General features: G+C 44.9%; 2 protein-coding genes across 3 annotated transcripts in view; one reads left to right on the plus strand and one right to left on the minus strand.

Moving 5' to 3' along the window:
* The window catches only part of LOC143962124 (serum amyloid P-component-like), a 29,249-nt gene extending 28,108 nt beyond the window's left edge, over window positions 1-1,141 (plus strand). Inside the window, exon 2 of the mRNA XM_077471448.1 lies at window positions 242-1,141. Within this exon, the coding sequence (XP_077327574.1) occupies window positions 242-843 (602 nt within the window). The 3' untranslated portion in view covers window positions 844-1,141. The remainder of the gene's footprint in view (window positions 1-241) is intronic.
* Window positions 1,142-12,122: 10,981 nt separating this feature from the next.
* The window catches only part of LOC143962126 (uncharacterized), a 57,208-nt gene continuing 51,821 nt past the window's right edge, over window positions 12,123-17,509 (minus strand). For both annotated transcript variants that reach the window (XM_077471451.1, XM_077471450.1), the window contains one exon: window positions 12,123-13,028. In XM_077471451.1, the coding sequence (XP_077327577.1) occupies window positions 12,427-13,028 (602 nt within the window). In that variant the 3' untranslated portion in view covers window positions 12,123-12,426. The remainder of the gene's footprint in view (window positions 13,029-17,509) is intronic.

Below are 17,509 nucleotides of genomic sequence, written 5' to 3' on the forward strand. Positions count from 1 at the left end.
ACACCCTTGACTGGATAACTGAGACAATGAAAAAAGGTGAAAAACTCATTCGTTACTGGATCTGAAAACCAAAACCACACATATATATATATAATTTTTTAATTTCTTAATTTTAATTAATCTTTTTTTTTTTTTTTTTTTTTTTTAATTTCTAGCATTTATTAATAATTTATAATTTATTATTCAGCAGCTAAAGCTTTGATCTGTCTCTATAATGAGTTTTGCCTTTTTTCTTCCCTAGACTTGGAGGATAAAGTCTTTGTCTTCCCCAAAGAAAGCAGCACAGATTATGTCATTCTAAGACCTACAATTACAAGACCATTGAAGAAAGTCAGCGTCTGTCTACGTTCTTATACCGACCTTTCCCGCCCCTATGCTCTCTTCTCTCTCGCTACTCCCGGGAAGGACAACGCCTTTGTGATCTACCTACAGCCTCCAAACACTTGTTTAATATTTATCAACCAGCAAGCCACTCGTTTTAGGATAGGCTTGGAGTCTTTGGACTGGAGGCACATCTGCGTGACCTGGGACTCCGACACTGGAGTGGTCCAACTTTGGGTTAATGGGAAACTCTACCCCAGAAGAGGCTCCATGAAAGGGTCTTCTATCGCAGCTGAGACCAGCATTGTTCTGGGACAGAAGAAAGACCCTTTTGGTGGAGGGTTTGATTATATGCAGTCATTGGTTGGTGAAATAAGTGACGTCCACATGTGGGATTATGTCCTGACTCCAGAAGACATCCAGAAAGTCATCTCTGGCGGACACAATGGAAATGTCATTAACTGGTTATCTCTATACTATGAAATCAAAGGGGAAGTTCTTGTCCAGCCCAAATTTCCGTGAAAGCAAATGAGCTCATCGTATACACTTCGTTCTCAAGATACCCCAACTGCTGTTTCTGAATTACAGTGATGATGATGATTTATTTGTCACCCCCATAAATAATGAGGGTTGACAATGATACGTGAAGATCAAATAATCAATGAATCAATGATCTTATAGTGTAACTAAAACACATGAAAAATGTAAACAGGATTATAAATCATTGGAGTCTTTATTTTCTCAGTGGTAACATAATAGTCCTGGTTGTATATTCTTATAATCTTATAATCAATATTAACACACTATCTAAAATAAAATATATATAGAAGCAATAGACAAGTGGCATTCTTTCTGTTTTCACTTTGTTGTACAATTTGACATCTGATTGGTTAGTTTTATTCACCTTTAACTCCTTCCTTCTACTTCAAGTATTTTTAGGGGGTAATAAGGGTTAGAACCAAAGAGGACACTAACTTTCTAGCACAGGGGGGCAATAAGTGTGGTAGCTGTGATCTGGTAATTCCAAGAACAATCGCCGCACTGCAAATATCTGGTGTCCACTGATAATATTCATCATAGATATAATTAGCAATGAGCCAAAATGTACCCAGTTTCGGTTCGGGGTACTTCACCAAAATGTGGATGTCGAATCCAAACCCCTTTGAAATGCATTGGAATGTAGCCCCCTTGTCCTAAACAGGGGGTACTATCTAAATCAGCCTTTCTCAACCTTTTCAACACAGAGGAACCCTTGAAACAGTTCTCTGGTCTCGGGGAACCCCCTGCTAAAAATTAGAAATCTACAACTCGTGATACATTAGTGTGATGGTCAGTGGGAAGAATGGTCCTTAAACTTGTGGTCATTGGGAAGAATTACCTCCTTACAGATAGCTAAAAAGATCAATAGTGTGAGTGGGAACTTATCTGAGAGGCAGAAATTGCCCAATGCTGAAGGAACCCCTAGCAACCTCAGGAGGAACCCTGGTTGAGAATCACTGATCTAAATTTTACTCTTTGGCTGGGCTATAGTTTGCTCAGGTTGATTTATAGTTTTTCATTTGGTCTTTCCCTAAGCTAAAGTTGGGTTGTGATTCCTTACTGCTGCTAGTAGGTGTCACTGGTGGCAATAGAATGAGATTTCACAAACAAACGAACTGAGTCATAGAAATGTATATTTCCTTGAGAGAACAATTGGGTGGCCATCTAGGTGTCCTGGAGTGGTGAGCAGAGTGCTAACCTCAGCCTGGACTCCAACCAGGCCACACTGTCAATGCGTTACACTCTGCTCCCGGAGCTTAGACATGGGGACAGGGAACTCATGCATGTGGGGAGTATTTAAGCATCATTGGTAATCATTCATTGGATGTAAAGAGGTAGCAGGTGTATGTAATTAATTGTAATGATTGTTGTATTTAGAAGTGAATTATGTCAATTATGTCAATGCAATTGAATCTGTGATGCTACTCTCTTTGTAATACATAGTGTTGTGAATTAAAAATATTTCCTTTAGCCACCCCAGAAAAGAGGTTCAGGTCACTGGTGCATGCTGGGAAAGGATATACATATTTGGGACAGGCCATGTGCTCATTCTCTTCCCCTGGGCTGAGGCCTGGGTAGGTGCTTCTGGATGGAGCTCTGCTGTTAGGCCCAGTAGCCTACATATTGGCCTAAACTGATAAAGAAATTATTTTTTTATATTTTATTTGGGGGATATTTATTATAGCAAAATGTAAAAAATGTAAAAAAATTTTTTTTTCAAAATTGTCGGTTTTCTATTTATAGCACAAAAAATAAAAGCCGCAGATGTGATCAAATACCACCAATAGAAAGTTCTAGATGTGGGAAAAAAAGGAGGTCACGGAGCTAGTCCATCCAGAGGATCTATTTGCTGCTGTCCCTGGCTGCCTGCATCTCCTGCCCGCCCGTCCTCAATCTCCGGTCAGTCTGTCCATCGGTCCTGGGAGATCTTCTCCCTCCAGTGCAATCGGTCTTGGCCACCCTCACTGCTCTTAGTCCCTGCCCCCGCCTGGAGCCCGGTGGTGTCCTCAACAAAGGGAAGACACATACCAATACAGGTTAGAGAATGCTGCTCACCGCTTCGATTCGCTGGGATGCTAGGACTTAGATCAAATTCTGGGACGGTCCTGGCAAATCCGGGGCGGTTGGGAGGAATGCTCCTCCTGCCCAGTGTCTTTATGTCTTCCTCTAACATAATGGCCAAGTACAAATCCTTGCATCATGTGCAGTGGGTCTATACAATATTTATGGCTGTTGTCTTTGACATATCATACTTTAATTTTTATTTCTTAAACACTTCAATACCGGGGGGCACTTACACGCCTTCCTGCCCAGACCAATTTTCAGCTTTCAGGGCTGTCGCATTTTGAATGACAATTGCGCCGTCATGCTACGCTGTACCCAAACAAAATTTTTATCATTTTGTTCCCGCAAATAGAGCTTTCTTTTGGTAGTATTTAATCACCACTGGGATTTTTACTTTTTGCTAAACAAATAAAAAAATGACAGATTTTTTTTTGTAAAGTTTTTTTTTTTGTTTCTGTTACAAAACTTTGTAAATAAGTAAGCTTTCCCCTTCACTGATGGGCACTGATGGGGCTGCACTGATGGGCACTGATAAGGCGGCACTGATGGGCACCAATGAGGTGGCACTGATGAGGTGGCACTGATGGGCACTGATGATGGGCACTAATATGTGGTACTGATGGACACTGATGGGCACTGATAGGTGGCACTGCTATGCAGCACTGATGGGCACACATAGGTGGCACTGATGGGCACACATAGGTGGCACTGAAAGGCGGCACTGATGGGCACTGATACACGGCACTGATAGGTGGCACGGATGGCCATGGATGGGCACTGATGAACACGATAGGGGGCCCTTATGTACACTGATGGATGGTACTGATGGGCATCACTAATTGGCAGGCATTAGTGTTTGGCACTGACTGGCATCAATCATGGGCACTGATTGGCATCTATTGTGGGCACTGATTGCCATTCCTGTTGGCCATGGATGGCATACCTGGTGGTCACAAGTGGTGGGCATCCCTGGAGGTCCTGCTGGCCTCCCTGGTGGACCAGTGCGGGCATCCTCAGGTGGGCTGCACTGATAATCAATCAGCACAGACCCCCCTGTCAGAGGAGCAGCCGATCGGCTCTCCTCTACTCGCATCTGACAGACACGAGTGAGGAAAAGTCGATTCACAGCTTTTCCTATTTACACTGTGATCAGCCGTGATTGGACACGGCTGATTACCTGGTAAAGAATCTCTTTACCTAGATCGTAGTTGCGGTGTGTCAGACTGACATTCCAGACCACCGATCGTCGCTCTGCGCGCAAGCTAGTTGTCCTGATCACATCATATGTCGTCCAATCAGGATAACGGAACCACTTTGCCCCCTGTCATTTTGGTATATGGCGGAAAGTGGTTAAAAAGAAAGAAAAAAAATTACTTATCTCTCCCTCTTTCATTGCAGACTGGTTAAAACATTTACACAATGTGCAGCTTGTTTATGAAATATTTCTGGCTCTTGACTGTGACATAATAAATTAACCACTTGACTCTGGAAGATTTACCTTCCTTCATATCCAGGCCATTTTTTGCAATATAGCACTACGTTAGTTTAACCGACAACTGCGCAGTCATGCGACAATGTGCCCAAAAAAAATTGATGTACATTTTTCCCCCACAAATAGAGCTTTCTTTTGGTGGTATTTGATCACCTCTGCATATATTATTTTTTGCGCTAGAAACAAAAAAGCCCAAAAATGTATTTAAAAAAACAAAACAATATTTTTTACTTTCTGCTATAAAACATATCCAATAAAAAAAAAAAATAGAATTTCTTCATACATTTTTTTGATTAAACAATATTCCGATAAGCGCATATTGATCTACAAACTATAAGAAATTTTTATTCATTTTTTTTTTACTAATGATGGTGGCAAAAAAACAAACGGCTGCGATATTGCGGCGACATTCAGAACACTAACTGACATACTGTACTAATGACACTGGCTGGGAAGGGGTTGACATCAGGGGCGATCAAACGGTTAACTGTGTGCCTAGCCAGTGTTTTTCTAAACTGGGGGGGGGTGCTTTTACTAGGGGAAGTTATGTTACTGCTTTGCAGGAACACAGGATCCATGCCTTCCCTCCTGTCAGAATGGGAATCTGCCTTGTTTACATGGGAAGACCACTGTTCTGCCTCTCTGCTGGATCATCGGCGGGTGCCAGTGGTACCCACCGCTGGGCTCTCGCTGTGTATGATCACAGCGGGAGTGAGCCGCTGGTGGCAAACATGTGTGCCCCCTACCCAGAAGAGTAGTATGTACGTGATCCAGTGCACAGATGCCACCCTGTAGCAGTAAAAGTTCTATGGGGCAGACCAGAAGTAGTTAAAATTAGTTCACATTAACATGAGCCAGTTGAGTTTTTCTAGCTTATGGCTCTGCAAAAGTACACTGTAATTTTTATTTATGATAAATCGTGCCTTGTCTCTCCATCTTCCATTGCAGACTGGTTAAAACATCTACATGGTGTGCAGCATGTTCATGAAATATTTCTGTCTCTTGACTGTGACATAATAAATTAAATTGCTTTGGCACATGCTACCAAGGGCACTGCTCATCTCCACCATGCCCTTTGTTTGATAATCACTTGCCTATTAGCCTAGAAAATGGTAATCTCACCTTGTGATCGGTGGGGCTAATGCTATACCACCTTGGTCCAACTTACGGCTTGGCGGCTAAGAACCTGACACATCTGAGCTGCAAAGACAACTACTTGGTTTTAGTCCTTTATTCAGTTTGAGGGGTCCTCCAGTATATTAAGGTCTTTGTGGTTTATCTTGCTGTCATGCCCTTGGCATAGGTGGGTGGTCAGGCACTATACCTGGCTCTGTGTTCTTCACCTATAGCAGCCCCCTTTCCCATAAGGCATGCAGGCCTACCAGTACTGGGTTTCCCTCAGGCCTTATAGCTTATACACAATGCTATAGTGCCTGGCTACCATGCTAGGGCAGGCACAAGCTAACCACAGCAAACCAGGAAAACAGGCAGAATGGTCTCAAGGAAGTACAGGTTCAGGGCAAGCAATGTTCAGAGAGTAGTCCAAAGTCTAATCTAATGTTGATAGCAAGGAAATTCAAACTAGCTAGCAGAGCGGGGATTGGGTGAAGGTAAAGGTCAAGGCACGGGAGCAAGATAGGTGAGCAGGGATAAAAGTGCAACCAGAGGACCTACAACCCGACGCCAGGAGAGTCAACTGACAATTGGGCCACCAATTTGTCCATCAGATGGGGTGCCCCCACTACTTATATAATATAGTGGAGGCAATAAAAACAAGATACTAAAAGGGTATCTCAGATAAGGAGTTGTATAAGGAGGACCAACTACAGTGTACCACAAATAGAAAATATCTTTAATAGAAAAATTATTGACTCAAAATTGAAAAGTGTGTATCCAAAAAAGGGAACTGACCCCCATACAAAAATACCCACAATCTAAAACTAAACACAGGACAACGTTGTCACAAAAGGCGCCAAACAGCAGGGCCCACCACATTCACTCATACACACCGACCAAAGGTGGAACACAGATACTGTCTTTAATTGCTGAGCTCCAAATGCCATCACTCTAAGGTTCAGAGGTATGCATGCCCAAAAGAAATAATGCATAACCATGTGGAACTATGGTAAACGTGCAGTCAACTGAACCCAACAGAGTCAGAGTATGGAGCTAACAGGGGTGGCCACCAAGAATCCACACCGTCAGTGAATGACGAAAGGAAAGACAGCTCAACTATAAAGTGGTACTGGAGAAGCCAGTCTGGCTTCCCTCAGGGTTAATGCATTCACAGCAATCTGGCTGTGACACCATTAGGGATGAGCCGAACACCCCCCGGTTTGGTTCGCACCAGAACTTGCGAACGACCCCCGCGTTCGGTACGAACGTTAGAACCCCATTGAAGTCTATGGGACTCGAACGTTCGAATTGGAAAGTGCTAATTTTAACGGCTAATATGCAAGATAGTGTCCTAAAAAGGGTTTGGGGACCTGCCTCCTGCCTCAGGGGACATGGGGCACTGCAAAAAAAAGTTTTAAAAACGGCCGTTTTGGCAGGAGCACTGATTTTAATGACGATTAAAGAGAAAAAAAAAAAGTGAAATATTCCTTTAAATATGGTGCCTGGGGGGCGTCTGTAGTATGCCTGTGAAGTGTCACGTGTTTCTTGTGTTTAGAACAGTCCCTGCACAAAATGACATTAAACGGAAATAACACCATTTAAAACTGCTTGCGGTTTTAATGTTATATCTGGTTCCTGCAATATGATTGAAAATCATTGAGAAAAATGGCATGGGTAGCCCTCCCTGCCCATTACCAGCCTATTTGGGTCTTGTACGCATATTAAGGGGAACCCCGTACCCATATTAAAAAAGGAAATGCGTGTGGCCCCCAGGCCCTATATACTCAGAACAGCAGTATACAGGCGGTGCAAACAAGACAGGGACTGTGTAGGTTTGTTGTGTTAAGTTGAATCTGTTTGTCATTTTCAACTGGTACATTTTTAAAGTGTAGCTCCAGTCAAAAAAACTATCTTTAAGCTTTTTGGAAAACATAGGGAAGGGTTATCACCCTTGTATAATTTGTTTTGTCGTCCATCTTTTTTCATCTCACTTGCTGCTGTCTCCTTGTGTTTGCAAGTAGGAGATGTTTGTAAGTTGGATGTTTGAAAGTAGGGGCCTGCCCTATATTATAGCGGTATGTACTGGGTACAGAGCACGCAGACAGCACGCACTATCTCCTAACACTACTGACTGCAAGCTCTATTATTAACCACTTGTTAGCCCAATGTTTGCATAAAGTGAAAGATGAAGTTATGCTGAGTAAATAGATATCAAACATGTCACTCTTCAAAATTGCACATGCCCGTGGAATGGCGCCAAACGTCGCTACTTAAAAAATCCCCATAGGCGACGCTTTAATTTTTTTTTTACTGGTTACATGTTTTGAGTTGCAGAGGAGGTCTAGGACTAGAATTATTGCTCTCGCTCTAACATTCTCGGCGATACCTCACATGTGTGGCACATGCGAGCACATGGGGACATGGGCGCTTTAATTTTTATTTTATTTTTTTATTGTTCATTTTACTTTATTTATTTTAGTTTGACATTTTTTCCCCCAAAAATATATTTTTGATCACTTTTATTCCTATTACAAGAAATGTAAACATCCCTTGTAATAGGAATATGGGGTGACAGGTCCTCTTTACAGTGAAATCTGGGGGGTCAATATGACCCCACATCTCACCTCTAGGCTGGGAAGCCTGAAATAAAAAATAAAAAAAAGATTCTGGCTTTGATCGTACTGGCGAGTTGGTAGAAGCACCGGAGGGCGGTGAGGGGTGGGGGGCGTCTATGGCTGGGTATTTCAGGGTATCACCGAGTATGGCTGGGTATCTCTGAGTATGGCTGGGTATGGCAATTTATGGCAGGGTATTACAGAGTATTGGCGGGGTATTGGCGGGGTACTACAGAGTAATAGCAGGGTACTGCAGAGTATTGGGGAGTACTACAGAGTAATGGCAGGGTACTGCAGAGTATTGGGGGTACTGCAGAGTAATGGGGGTTACTGCAGAGTAATGGGGGGTACTGCAGAGTAATGGCAGGGTACTGCACTGCAGAGTAATGGCAGGGTACTGCAGAGTATTGGGGGTACTGCAGAGTATTGGGGGTACTGCAGAGTAATGGCGGGTACTGCAGAGTAATGGGGGGTACTGCAGAGTATTGGGGGTACTGCAGAGTATTGGGGGTACTGCAGAGTAATGGCGGGTACTGCAGAGTAATGGCGGGTACTGCAGAGTATTGGGGGGTACTGCAGAGTGTGTGAATGAGTCCTGGAATTATTTAGATGTTCTTCTGGGTTCTTTTTATGACCTCCTGGATGAGTCGTCCTTGTGCTCTTGAAGTAATTTTGGTGGGCCGGCCACTCCTGGGAAGATTCACCACTGTTACAAGTTTTCTCCATTTGTGGATAATGGTGGTCAGGTGGTTCGCTGGAGTCCCAAAGCCTTATGCCGCGTACACATGATTGGAATTCTCGTCGGAAAAAGCTCTGATGGTTTTCGGATCAAGCTGTCTTGCCTATACATGGTCACACCAAATTCCAATCGTTTATAACGCGGTGACGTACAGCACGTACAACGTGATTAGAAAAAGGAAGTTCAATAGCCAGTAGCCAATAGCTTCTGTCTCGTAGTTGAATCTAAGCATGCGTGATTTTTGGCGTGTCAGAATTGCATACACGCGATCGGAATTACCGATAGAAAGTTTTTCCGTCTGGAAAATTGAGAACAATTTTTGGCTGGCGGGAATTCGGACAGCTAAGTTCCGATGGAGCATACACACGCTCGCATTTTCCGATGAAAATCTCTCGTTGGTCTTTTTCTGGCCGGAATTCCGATCGTGTGTACGCGGCATTGGAAATGGCTTTGTAACCATTTCCAGACTGATACATGCCAATTTCTTTGTTTCTCAGTTTTTCTTGAATTTCGTTAGATCGGCATGATGAGTGGCTGTTTGAGATCTTTTAGCACACTTCACTTTGTCGGACAGCTTCAATTTAACCGATTTCTTGATTCAACAGGTCTGGCAGTAATCGGGACTGGGTGTGGCAAGTGAAATTTAACTCAGAAAAATGTTTAATCACAGTTCATTCGTGATTTAGCAAAAGGGGGGGGGGATTACTTTTTCACATACGGCCAAGCAGGCTTGGGCAGATTTCTTCCATTAATAAATGGTTAGCATGATCCTGGAAACCTGCAAGTGTTATATTATGTTTAAATGTGGGGTAAAGAATGTGGGGTAACGAAGTTGTGACCACACTGTATATATATATGTGTATATATATATATATATATATATATATATATAATTATAAATAATTATCCATTTTATTTGCATGTGTTCTATCATTGGAATGTCTGAAATGTTCCAAAGTAATTCTTTTTCGTAGTTTGTTGTTCTTAGAAAATGGCCCCTTGCTGATTTCTAAGTTCTGTCTCCTGTAGCACCCCACTGACACCCCAAAGGCATGATGTCACCTTTAGAAGAAGGGGGGCAGACCAGCACATTACCCCAGGGCTGAGTCCATGGCTAAAACTGGGTATTAAGAAGAACATTGGGTTACTGTCAATTAATTTTGCCTTTTTTAAGCTTTTATTTTAGAACAGTGATGGAGTTGAGGGTTAGGGGTCCCAGATACCAGGTAGGTCACTTACAGACTCTCTAGATCCAGATCAATGTCCAGTTTCACAGTGTCGGAAACCTTTAGGTTGACCTGGCAACACTATAAGCCTGATGCCAAATTCAATGCGTCCTTCAAGTGAGTCGCCAGGCTCTGTGAGAAACCAACCCTTTTTTTCCTGGATCTCTCCAGCAAGGTTCCTCTCCTGAATCTTCTCCTTGGCACAACTTCCTCCACGCCAGGTAGGGCAGCTTCAGGACCACCTCACCACACATATTGCTACTGGGCCTAATAGCAGAGCTCCATCCAGCAGCACCTTCCCAGGCCTTAGCCCAGGGGAAGAGAGCGAGCACATGGCCTGTCCAAAATATTTAAACCCCCCCCCCCCATTCATCATGCACCAGTGGCCTGAACCCCTTACTCGGCTGGCTAAAATAAATATAAATATTTATAACTCAGTTCTGTTTTGTGAAATCCCATTCTATTGCCAGGGGCACCAGTGACCTCACTGGCAGCAGTAAGGAATCGCAACCCAACTTAAAGCGGAGTTCCACCCATTTCTGTGTTTATTAAAAGTCAACAGCTACAAAAAGTGTAGCTGCTGACTTTTAATAAACAAGACACTCACCTGTCCCCACGGTCCAGTGATGCGGCCAGCTGGCCGAAGCCTTGCTTCCCTCCTTCTCCTCTCCGCGGCGCCGGCGTTGCAAGTGTGGGCACCTGACTGTGACAGCTTGCGGCTTCATGCTGCATGTTCCGCATGGCCGGGCAATCCTTTGGGACCTGTGACGCGTCCCAGAAGATTGCAGAAAGGGAGGGGAGAGATGAGAACTCATGACAGCTTGCGTCTTCACAGCCTGGGTGTCGCGCTGCGTGTTCTGCATGGCTGAGCAATCCTTTGGGACCTGTGACGTGTACCAGAAGATTACAGGAAGGGAAGGGAGAGATGAGAACTTGTGACAGCTTGCGGCTTCACAATCGGGTGTGAGGCCGCGTACACACGGGCGGACTGTTCGCCCAACTTTGTCCGTCCAACAGTTTCGGCGGACAGTCCGCTCAAGCTTAGCATGGGCGGACATGCCCACACACGACGAATGAACAGTTTGCTGAAACCGTGCGCGATGACGTTTCGACACGTACGACGGGACGAAAATTTCGACGTCCAATACACTTCAATGCAACTTTCCGACGTGTAAATCCGTTCTGAGCATGCGCGGAACTTAGTTTGTCGAACAAGCCTACACACGGGCGGACTGTTCGCTCAAACAAGGTTTCAGCGGACAGTTTTTCGGAATTTCCGAAAAACCTTGTTCGTCCAACTGTCCGCTGAAACTGTCCGCTGAAGCCCCACACACGAGCGGACTGTCCGCACAAACCCTGTTCAGCGGACAAAGTTGGGCGAACAGTCCGCCCGTGTGTACGCGGCCTCACGCTGCGTGTTCTGCATGGCTGGGCAATCCTTTGGGACCTGTGACGTGTCCCAGAAGATTGCAGGAAGGGAGGGGAGAGATGAGAACTTGTGACAGCTTGCGTCTTCACAGCCTGGGTGTCGCACTGCGTGTTCTGCATGGCCGGGCAATCCTTTGGGACCTGTGACGTGTCCCAGAAGATTGCAGGAAGGGAGAGATGAGAACTTGTGACAGCTTGCGGCTTCACAGTCGGGTGTCACGTCGCGTGTTCTGCATGGCCGGGCAATACTTTGGGACCTGTGACGCGTCCCAGAAGATTGCAGGAAGGGAGGGGGGAGAGGAGAACTTCCGCTCTGCACCATGGGCGGAAGTGGGAGCTGGGTACCTGTCAAAACTAGTTACCCACCCCCCCCCCCCCCCAAAACAAAACAAAACAAAAAAATGACTTTCCAAATGTGGCATGTCAGGGGGTCTGAAGTCCTTAAAGCGGAAGTTCCATTTTTGGGTGGAACTCCACTTTAAACTTAATACAAAATGAAAAACTATACAATCAACCTGAGTTCACTACAGCCCAGCCAAAAGCTACATTTAGATAGTAACAGAAAGAATTCCATTTGTATATTGTTTCTATATATATTTTATTTTAGATAGTTTATGTTAATATTGATTATAAGAATATACAACCAGGACTATTAAGTTACCATTGAGAAAATAAAGACTCCAATGATTTAGAATCCTGTTTACAATTTTCATGTGTTTTAGTTACACTATAAGATCATTGATTCATTGATTATTTGATCTTCACTTATCATTGTCAACCCTCATTATTTATGGGGGTGACAAATAAATCATCATTATCACTGTAATTCAGAAACAGCAGTTGGGGTATCTTGACAACGAAGTGTATATGATGAGCTTCTCGCTTTCACGGAAATTTGGGCTGGACAAGAACTTCCCCTTTGATCTCACAGAATAGAGATATCCAATTATAGACATTTCCCTTGTGTCTGCCAAAGATGACTTTGTGGATGTCTTCTGGAGTCAGGACATAATCCCACATGTGGACGTCACTTATTTCACCAACCAATGACTGCTTATCATCAAACTTTCCACCAAAAGAGTCTTGGTCCTGTCCCAGAACAATGCTGGTCTCAGCTGCGATAGAAGACCCTTTCATGGAGCCTCTTCTGGGGTAGAGTTTCCCATTGACCCAAAGTTGGACCACTCCAGTGTCGGAGTCCCAGGTCACGCAGATGTGCCTCCAGTCCAAAGACTCCAAGTCTGTCTTAAAACTAGTGAGTTCCTGGTTGATATATACAGAGCAAGTGTTTGGAGGCTGTAGGTAGATCACAAAGGCGTTGTCCTTCCCGGGAGTAGCAAGAGAGAAGGGAGTATAGGGGCGGGAAAGGTCGGTATAAGATCGTAGACAGACGCTGATTTTCTGCAATGGCCTTGTAATTGTAGGTCTTAGAATGACATAATCTGTGCTGCTTTCTTTGGGAAAGACAAAGACTTTATCCTCCAAGCCTAGGGAAGAAAACAGACACTGTTACTTATCAAAGCTTTAGATGCCGAACAATAAATGATTAATTATTTATAGATGCTAGAAAAATAAATAAATAAATATATATATATATATATATATATACTCTCATATATCTCAGGAAAATCATCACATTTATTTTCTATTTTTAAAAATAATTACGTGGTTTTCACATCCAGTAGCGAACGAGTTTTGGCACCTTTTTTCATTTTCTCAGTTATCCAGTCAAGGGTGTTATTTTGATCTCCAAATGTCCTCCAAATTTTGATCAAAATTGAGACCTCAGTTGTAGAGGTCTAGGAGCCCTAACAGCACCGAGTATATAAACTGTCTGTCATGTTATCAGGAGCATCTAGCACTCCTGCTCCTCATTCCAGCATCCTGGTTTTGGCTGTGGCCTTCTCCATGCCTGTCTGTCCACCTGCAAGGTGATTGATGTGACCAGACTCTGGGAGGAGACCAAACCTGATTTAAGCCAGCCTAGCCTGCAGTGTAATGCTTGCGATAGTGTGTGTAATACCTGATCAAGCTACCTGTTTGTATGCCCTGCTTTGCTAGATTAGATTACCTCGTTGACGACCTCGGATAGGATATCAACTGTTCTCTGAACTCTGCCTGCCTTTTGACTTCCGATTTTGACCCTGACTATTCCGAACCTTGCCTGTCTGCCAACCGTGAGTACCTGTTTGCTTTGCTCAGTTTAGTAATGCCCTGGCATGGTAGCCAGAGACTATAGCATTGTGTATAAGTCCTGGGGGCAACTGACTACCGGTAGGCCTGCTAACCTTATGGGAATGGGGGCTGCTATAGGTGAAGAACACAGAAGGCAGCTATAGTGTCTGACCCCCAGCGTGACACATATTCATTAATATAGCTGTAATTTATCATTACAAACCCCAAACCATCTCTTTTTGAGATCTTTGTGGTTTGTCTGTCTCCCACATACATTTTTGTAGGTTTTACTGAACCACTTCCATACCGGGCCTATTCTGGCACTTCTCTCCTACATATAAAAATCATAATTTTTTTTGCTAGAAAATTACTCAGAACCCCCAAATATTATATATATATATATATATATATATATATATATATATATATATATATTTTTTTTTAGCAGACACCCTAGGGCAGCCGGTCTCGGGGAAGCGCTGCTAAAAATTAGAAATCTACAACTCATGATACATTAGTGTGATGGTCAGTGGGAAGAATGGTCCTTACACTTGTGGTCAGTGGGAAGAATGGTCCTCACACTTGTGGTCAGTGGGAAGAATGGTCCTTACACTTGTGGTCGTTGGGAAGAATGGTCCTTACACTTGTGGTCATTGGGAAGAATGGTCCTTACACTTGTGGTCAGTGGGAAGAATGGTCCTCACACTTGTGGTCATTGGGAAGAATGGTCCTTACACTTGTGGTCATTGGGAAGAATGGTTCTCACACTTGTGGTCATTGGGAAGAATTACCTCCTTACAGATAGCTAAAAAGATCAATGGTGTCAGTGGGAACTTATCTGAAAGGCAGAAATTGCCAATCCTGAAGGAACCCCTAGCAACCTCTGGAGGAACCCTAGGGTTCCACTGAACCCTGGTTGAGAATCATAGCCCTAGGGAATAAAATGGCGGTCATTGCAACTTTTTATCTCGCAACGTATTTGCACAATAATTTTTCAAACGCCTTTTTTGGGGGAAAAGAACGGTTTCATGAAAAACAAAACAAAAAAAAAACTGTTAAGGTAACCCAATTTTTTTGTATAATGTGAAAGATGATGTTACGTCGAGTAAATAGATACATAACACGTCGTGCTTTAAAATTGCGCGCACTCATGGAATGGCGCCAAACTTCGATACTTAAAAATCTCCATAGGCGACGTTTTGAAATTTTTTACAGGCTACCAGTTTAGAGTTACAGAGGAAGTCTAGTGCTAGAATTATTGCTCCGCCTCTAATGCATGTGGCGATACCTCACATGTGTCGTTTGAACGGAGATTACATATGTGGGCGGGGCTTACGTGTGTGTTTGCTTCTGAGCGTGAGATACTGGGGAAAGGGGTGTTTTAAAAAAAATATATTTATTTATTTACTTATTTTTTTTACACTTTTTTTACATTCAATTTTTTTTATCACTTTTATTAGTATTTTGCAAGGAATATAAACATCCCTTGTAATAGGAATCTATCGTGACAGGTCCTCTTTATGGAGAGATGTGGAGTCAATAAGACCTCACATCTCTCCTCCAGGCTGGAAAGCATGAGATCGTGAAAAAAAAAAAAATTCTGATCTCATGCTGACAGCCACGATCGTGGCTTTGTTTACAATGCGGGGTCTGGGCATGACGTCATTAGTGATGACTAGTGACCATCTGGTCACTGTAAATCTTTATGTTCGTCGTCTGGCAGCGGGAGATTCTTTCACTGGGTCCCCGTTGGCACAGGAGAGCATGGAGAAGCACCGGATGGCGGCGGGAAGGGGGGGGGGAGCGTCCCCTCCCGTCACCTGTAAGAACGATCAAAGTAGAGGACGTCATTTTACTATGACCCGGTAGGGAAGTGGTACAGATTAGGTGTCACCAAATGGCAGACCGCGGTCCAGACACGGATCGAGCGACAGTCCTATCCAGACCGTGGCTGCACCACTTAGCAGCCTGAGTGGACTCCTCTCCTGCGGCCGCTGCTGCTGTTAGGAATCACAGCACAGCAGGGGGCGGGAGTCACAGGAGGGTGGATTCCCCTTCTTTATATGTATTCACCTGCCTACTGCCACTGCTGTCAAAGTGGCTAAAATTGATCTAGTCTGCATGTGTTTTTTCATTAAACAGTGCAGTGTGTTTTTTTTTTTTCAATACTAAATATCTTTTTCTTTATGCTCATTTGTGGTCACCTCCTCTTTCTGCTCTGTATCCCAATCTAAGAGAGCCAAGTGGGAGGGATCAAGAATCCCCTTTCTGTTTTAGGTAAACAGTATAGTCAGTGAATGAAGGCTGGAGGAGAGGGGAGGGGCTGTGAGGAGAGGAGAGGGGAGGGGAGTGGTGGGGAGGAGATGGGAGGGGCTGTGAGGAGAAGGGAAGGGGCTATGAGGAGACAAGAAGGGAGGGGTGGGGTGGGGAGGAGAGGGGAGGGGCTGTGAGGAGACAATAAGGGATGGGTGAGGAGGAAAGGGGAGGGGCTGTGAGGAGAAGAGAGAGGAGTGGTGGGGAGGAGATGGGAGGGGCTGTGAAGAGAAGGGAAAGGGGCTATGAGGAGATAAGAGGGGAGGGGCCATGAGGAGAGGAGATAAGAGGGGCTGTGAGGAGACAAGAAGGGAGGAGAGGGGAGGGAATGTGAAGAGAGGATAGGGGAGGAGCTGTGAGGAGAGGATATGGGAAGAGCTGTGAGGAGAGGGGAGGGGCAGTGAGAAGAGGAGAGGAGATGGAAGGGGAGGAGATTGTGTTCTCACTACACTCTACACTATGGTGCTGACAGGGAGCGAGGAGGGGGGAGTTGCAGAGACAAACATACACACAGGAGAGAAGCTAGATGACAGAGGCACGTATCCTGACCACGATCTCATGGCTCAGCAGCCATGATATATGTGGTCAGCTCACAGAGGGGAAGTCAGGACCAGGCAGAATCAACCAGGTCCTGTAGGACAGGGGTAGTCAACCTTCGGTACTGGTCTGTGGCCTGTTGTCGAGAGGGCTGCCATCAGAGCAGGAGCTGAGCCCTGTCAGGGACTGCAGTATAGCTGGCAGCCTGTGTGTCCAGTGTGTATTCTGTCTTTTCTCCAAAATGGCCGTCGATAAGATCGTCCCGCCCCCTGCCTTGCTAATAGACTGACATTGGCGGCCGCTCAGGAGAAAAGACAGAATACACACAGGACACAAAGGCTGCTAACTATACCACGGTCCATGACAGGGCTCACCTCCTACTGAAGCATGAGAGAATAGACAAAGGATGCAGGGGAGGCAGAGATTCAAATAGGCACTGTGCAGGGAGTACTGTGATTTGGAGGGGGAGGAGGAAAGGGGGTGCATAACTTCAGGGAAGACTGTGATTGAAGGGGGAGGGGAGAAGAGGGTTGCATAACTGCAGGGATGACAGTGATTGGAGGGGGCGGGGGAAAGGGGGGTGCATGACTGCAGGGAAGACTGTGATTGGAGGGAGAGGGGTAAAGGGGGGTGCATAACTCCTGGGAGGACTATGATTGGAGGGGGAGGGAGAAAGGGGGGTGCATGACTGCAGGGAGGACTGTGATTGGAGGGGGGAAAGGGGGGGTGCATGACTGCAGGGAGGACTGTGATTGTCAGGGGGAAAGGGGGGTGCCTTACTGCAGGGATGACTGTGAGTGGCAGGGGGAAAGGGGGTGCATGACTGCAGGGAGGACTGTGATTGGAGGGGGGCAGGGGGTGCATGACTGCAGGGAGGACTGTGATTGGAGGGCGAGGGGGAAGGGGGGTGCATGACTGCAGGAAGGACTGTGATTGGCAGGGG

The sequence above is a fragment of the Lithobates pipiens genome, unplaced genomic scaffold, assembly GCF_037356315.1.
Source record: "Lithobates pipiens isolate NorthernLeopardFrog02 unplaced genomic scaffold, aLitPip1_a1.2 Scaffold_8, whole genome shotgun sequence".
Lineage (NCBI taxonomy): Eukaryota > Metazoa > Chordata > Amphibia > Anura > Ranidae > Lithobates > Lithobates pipiens.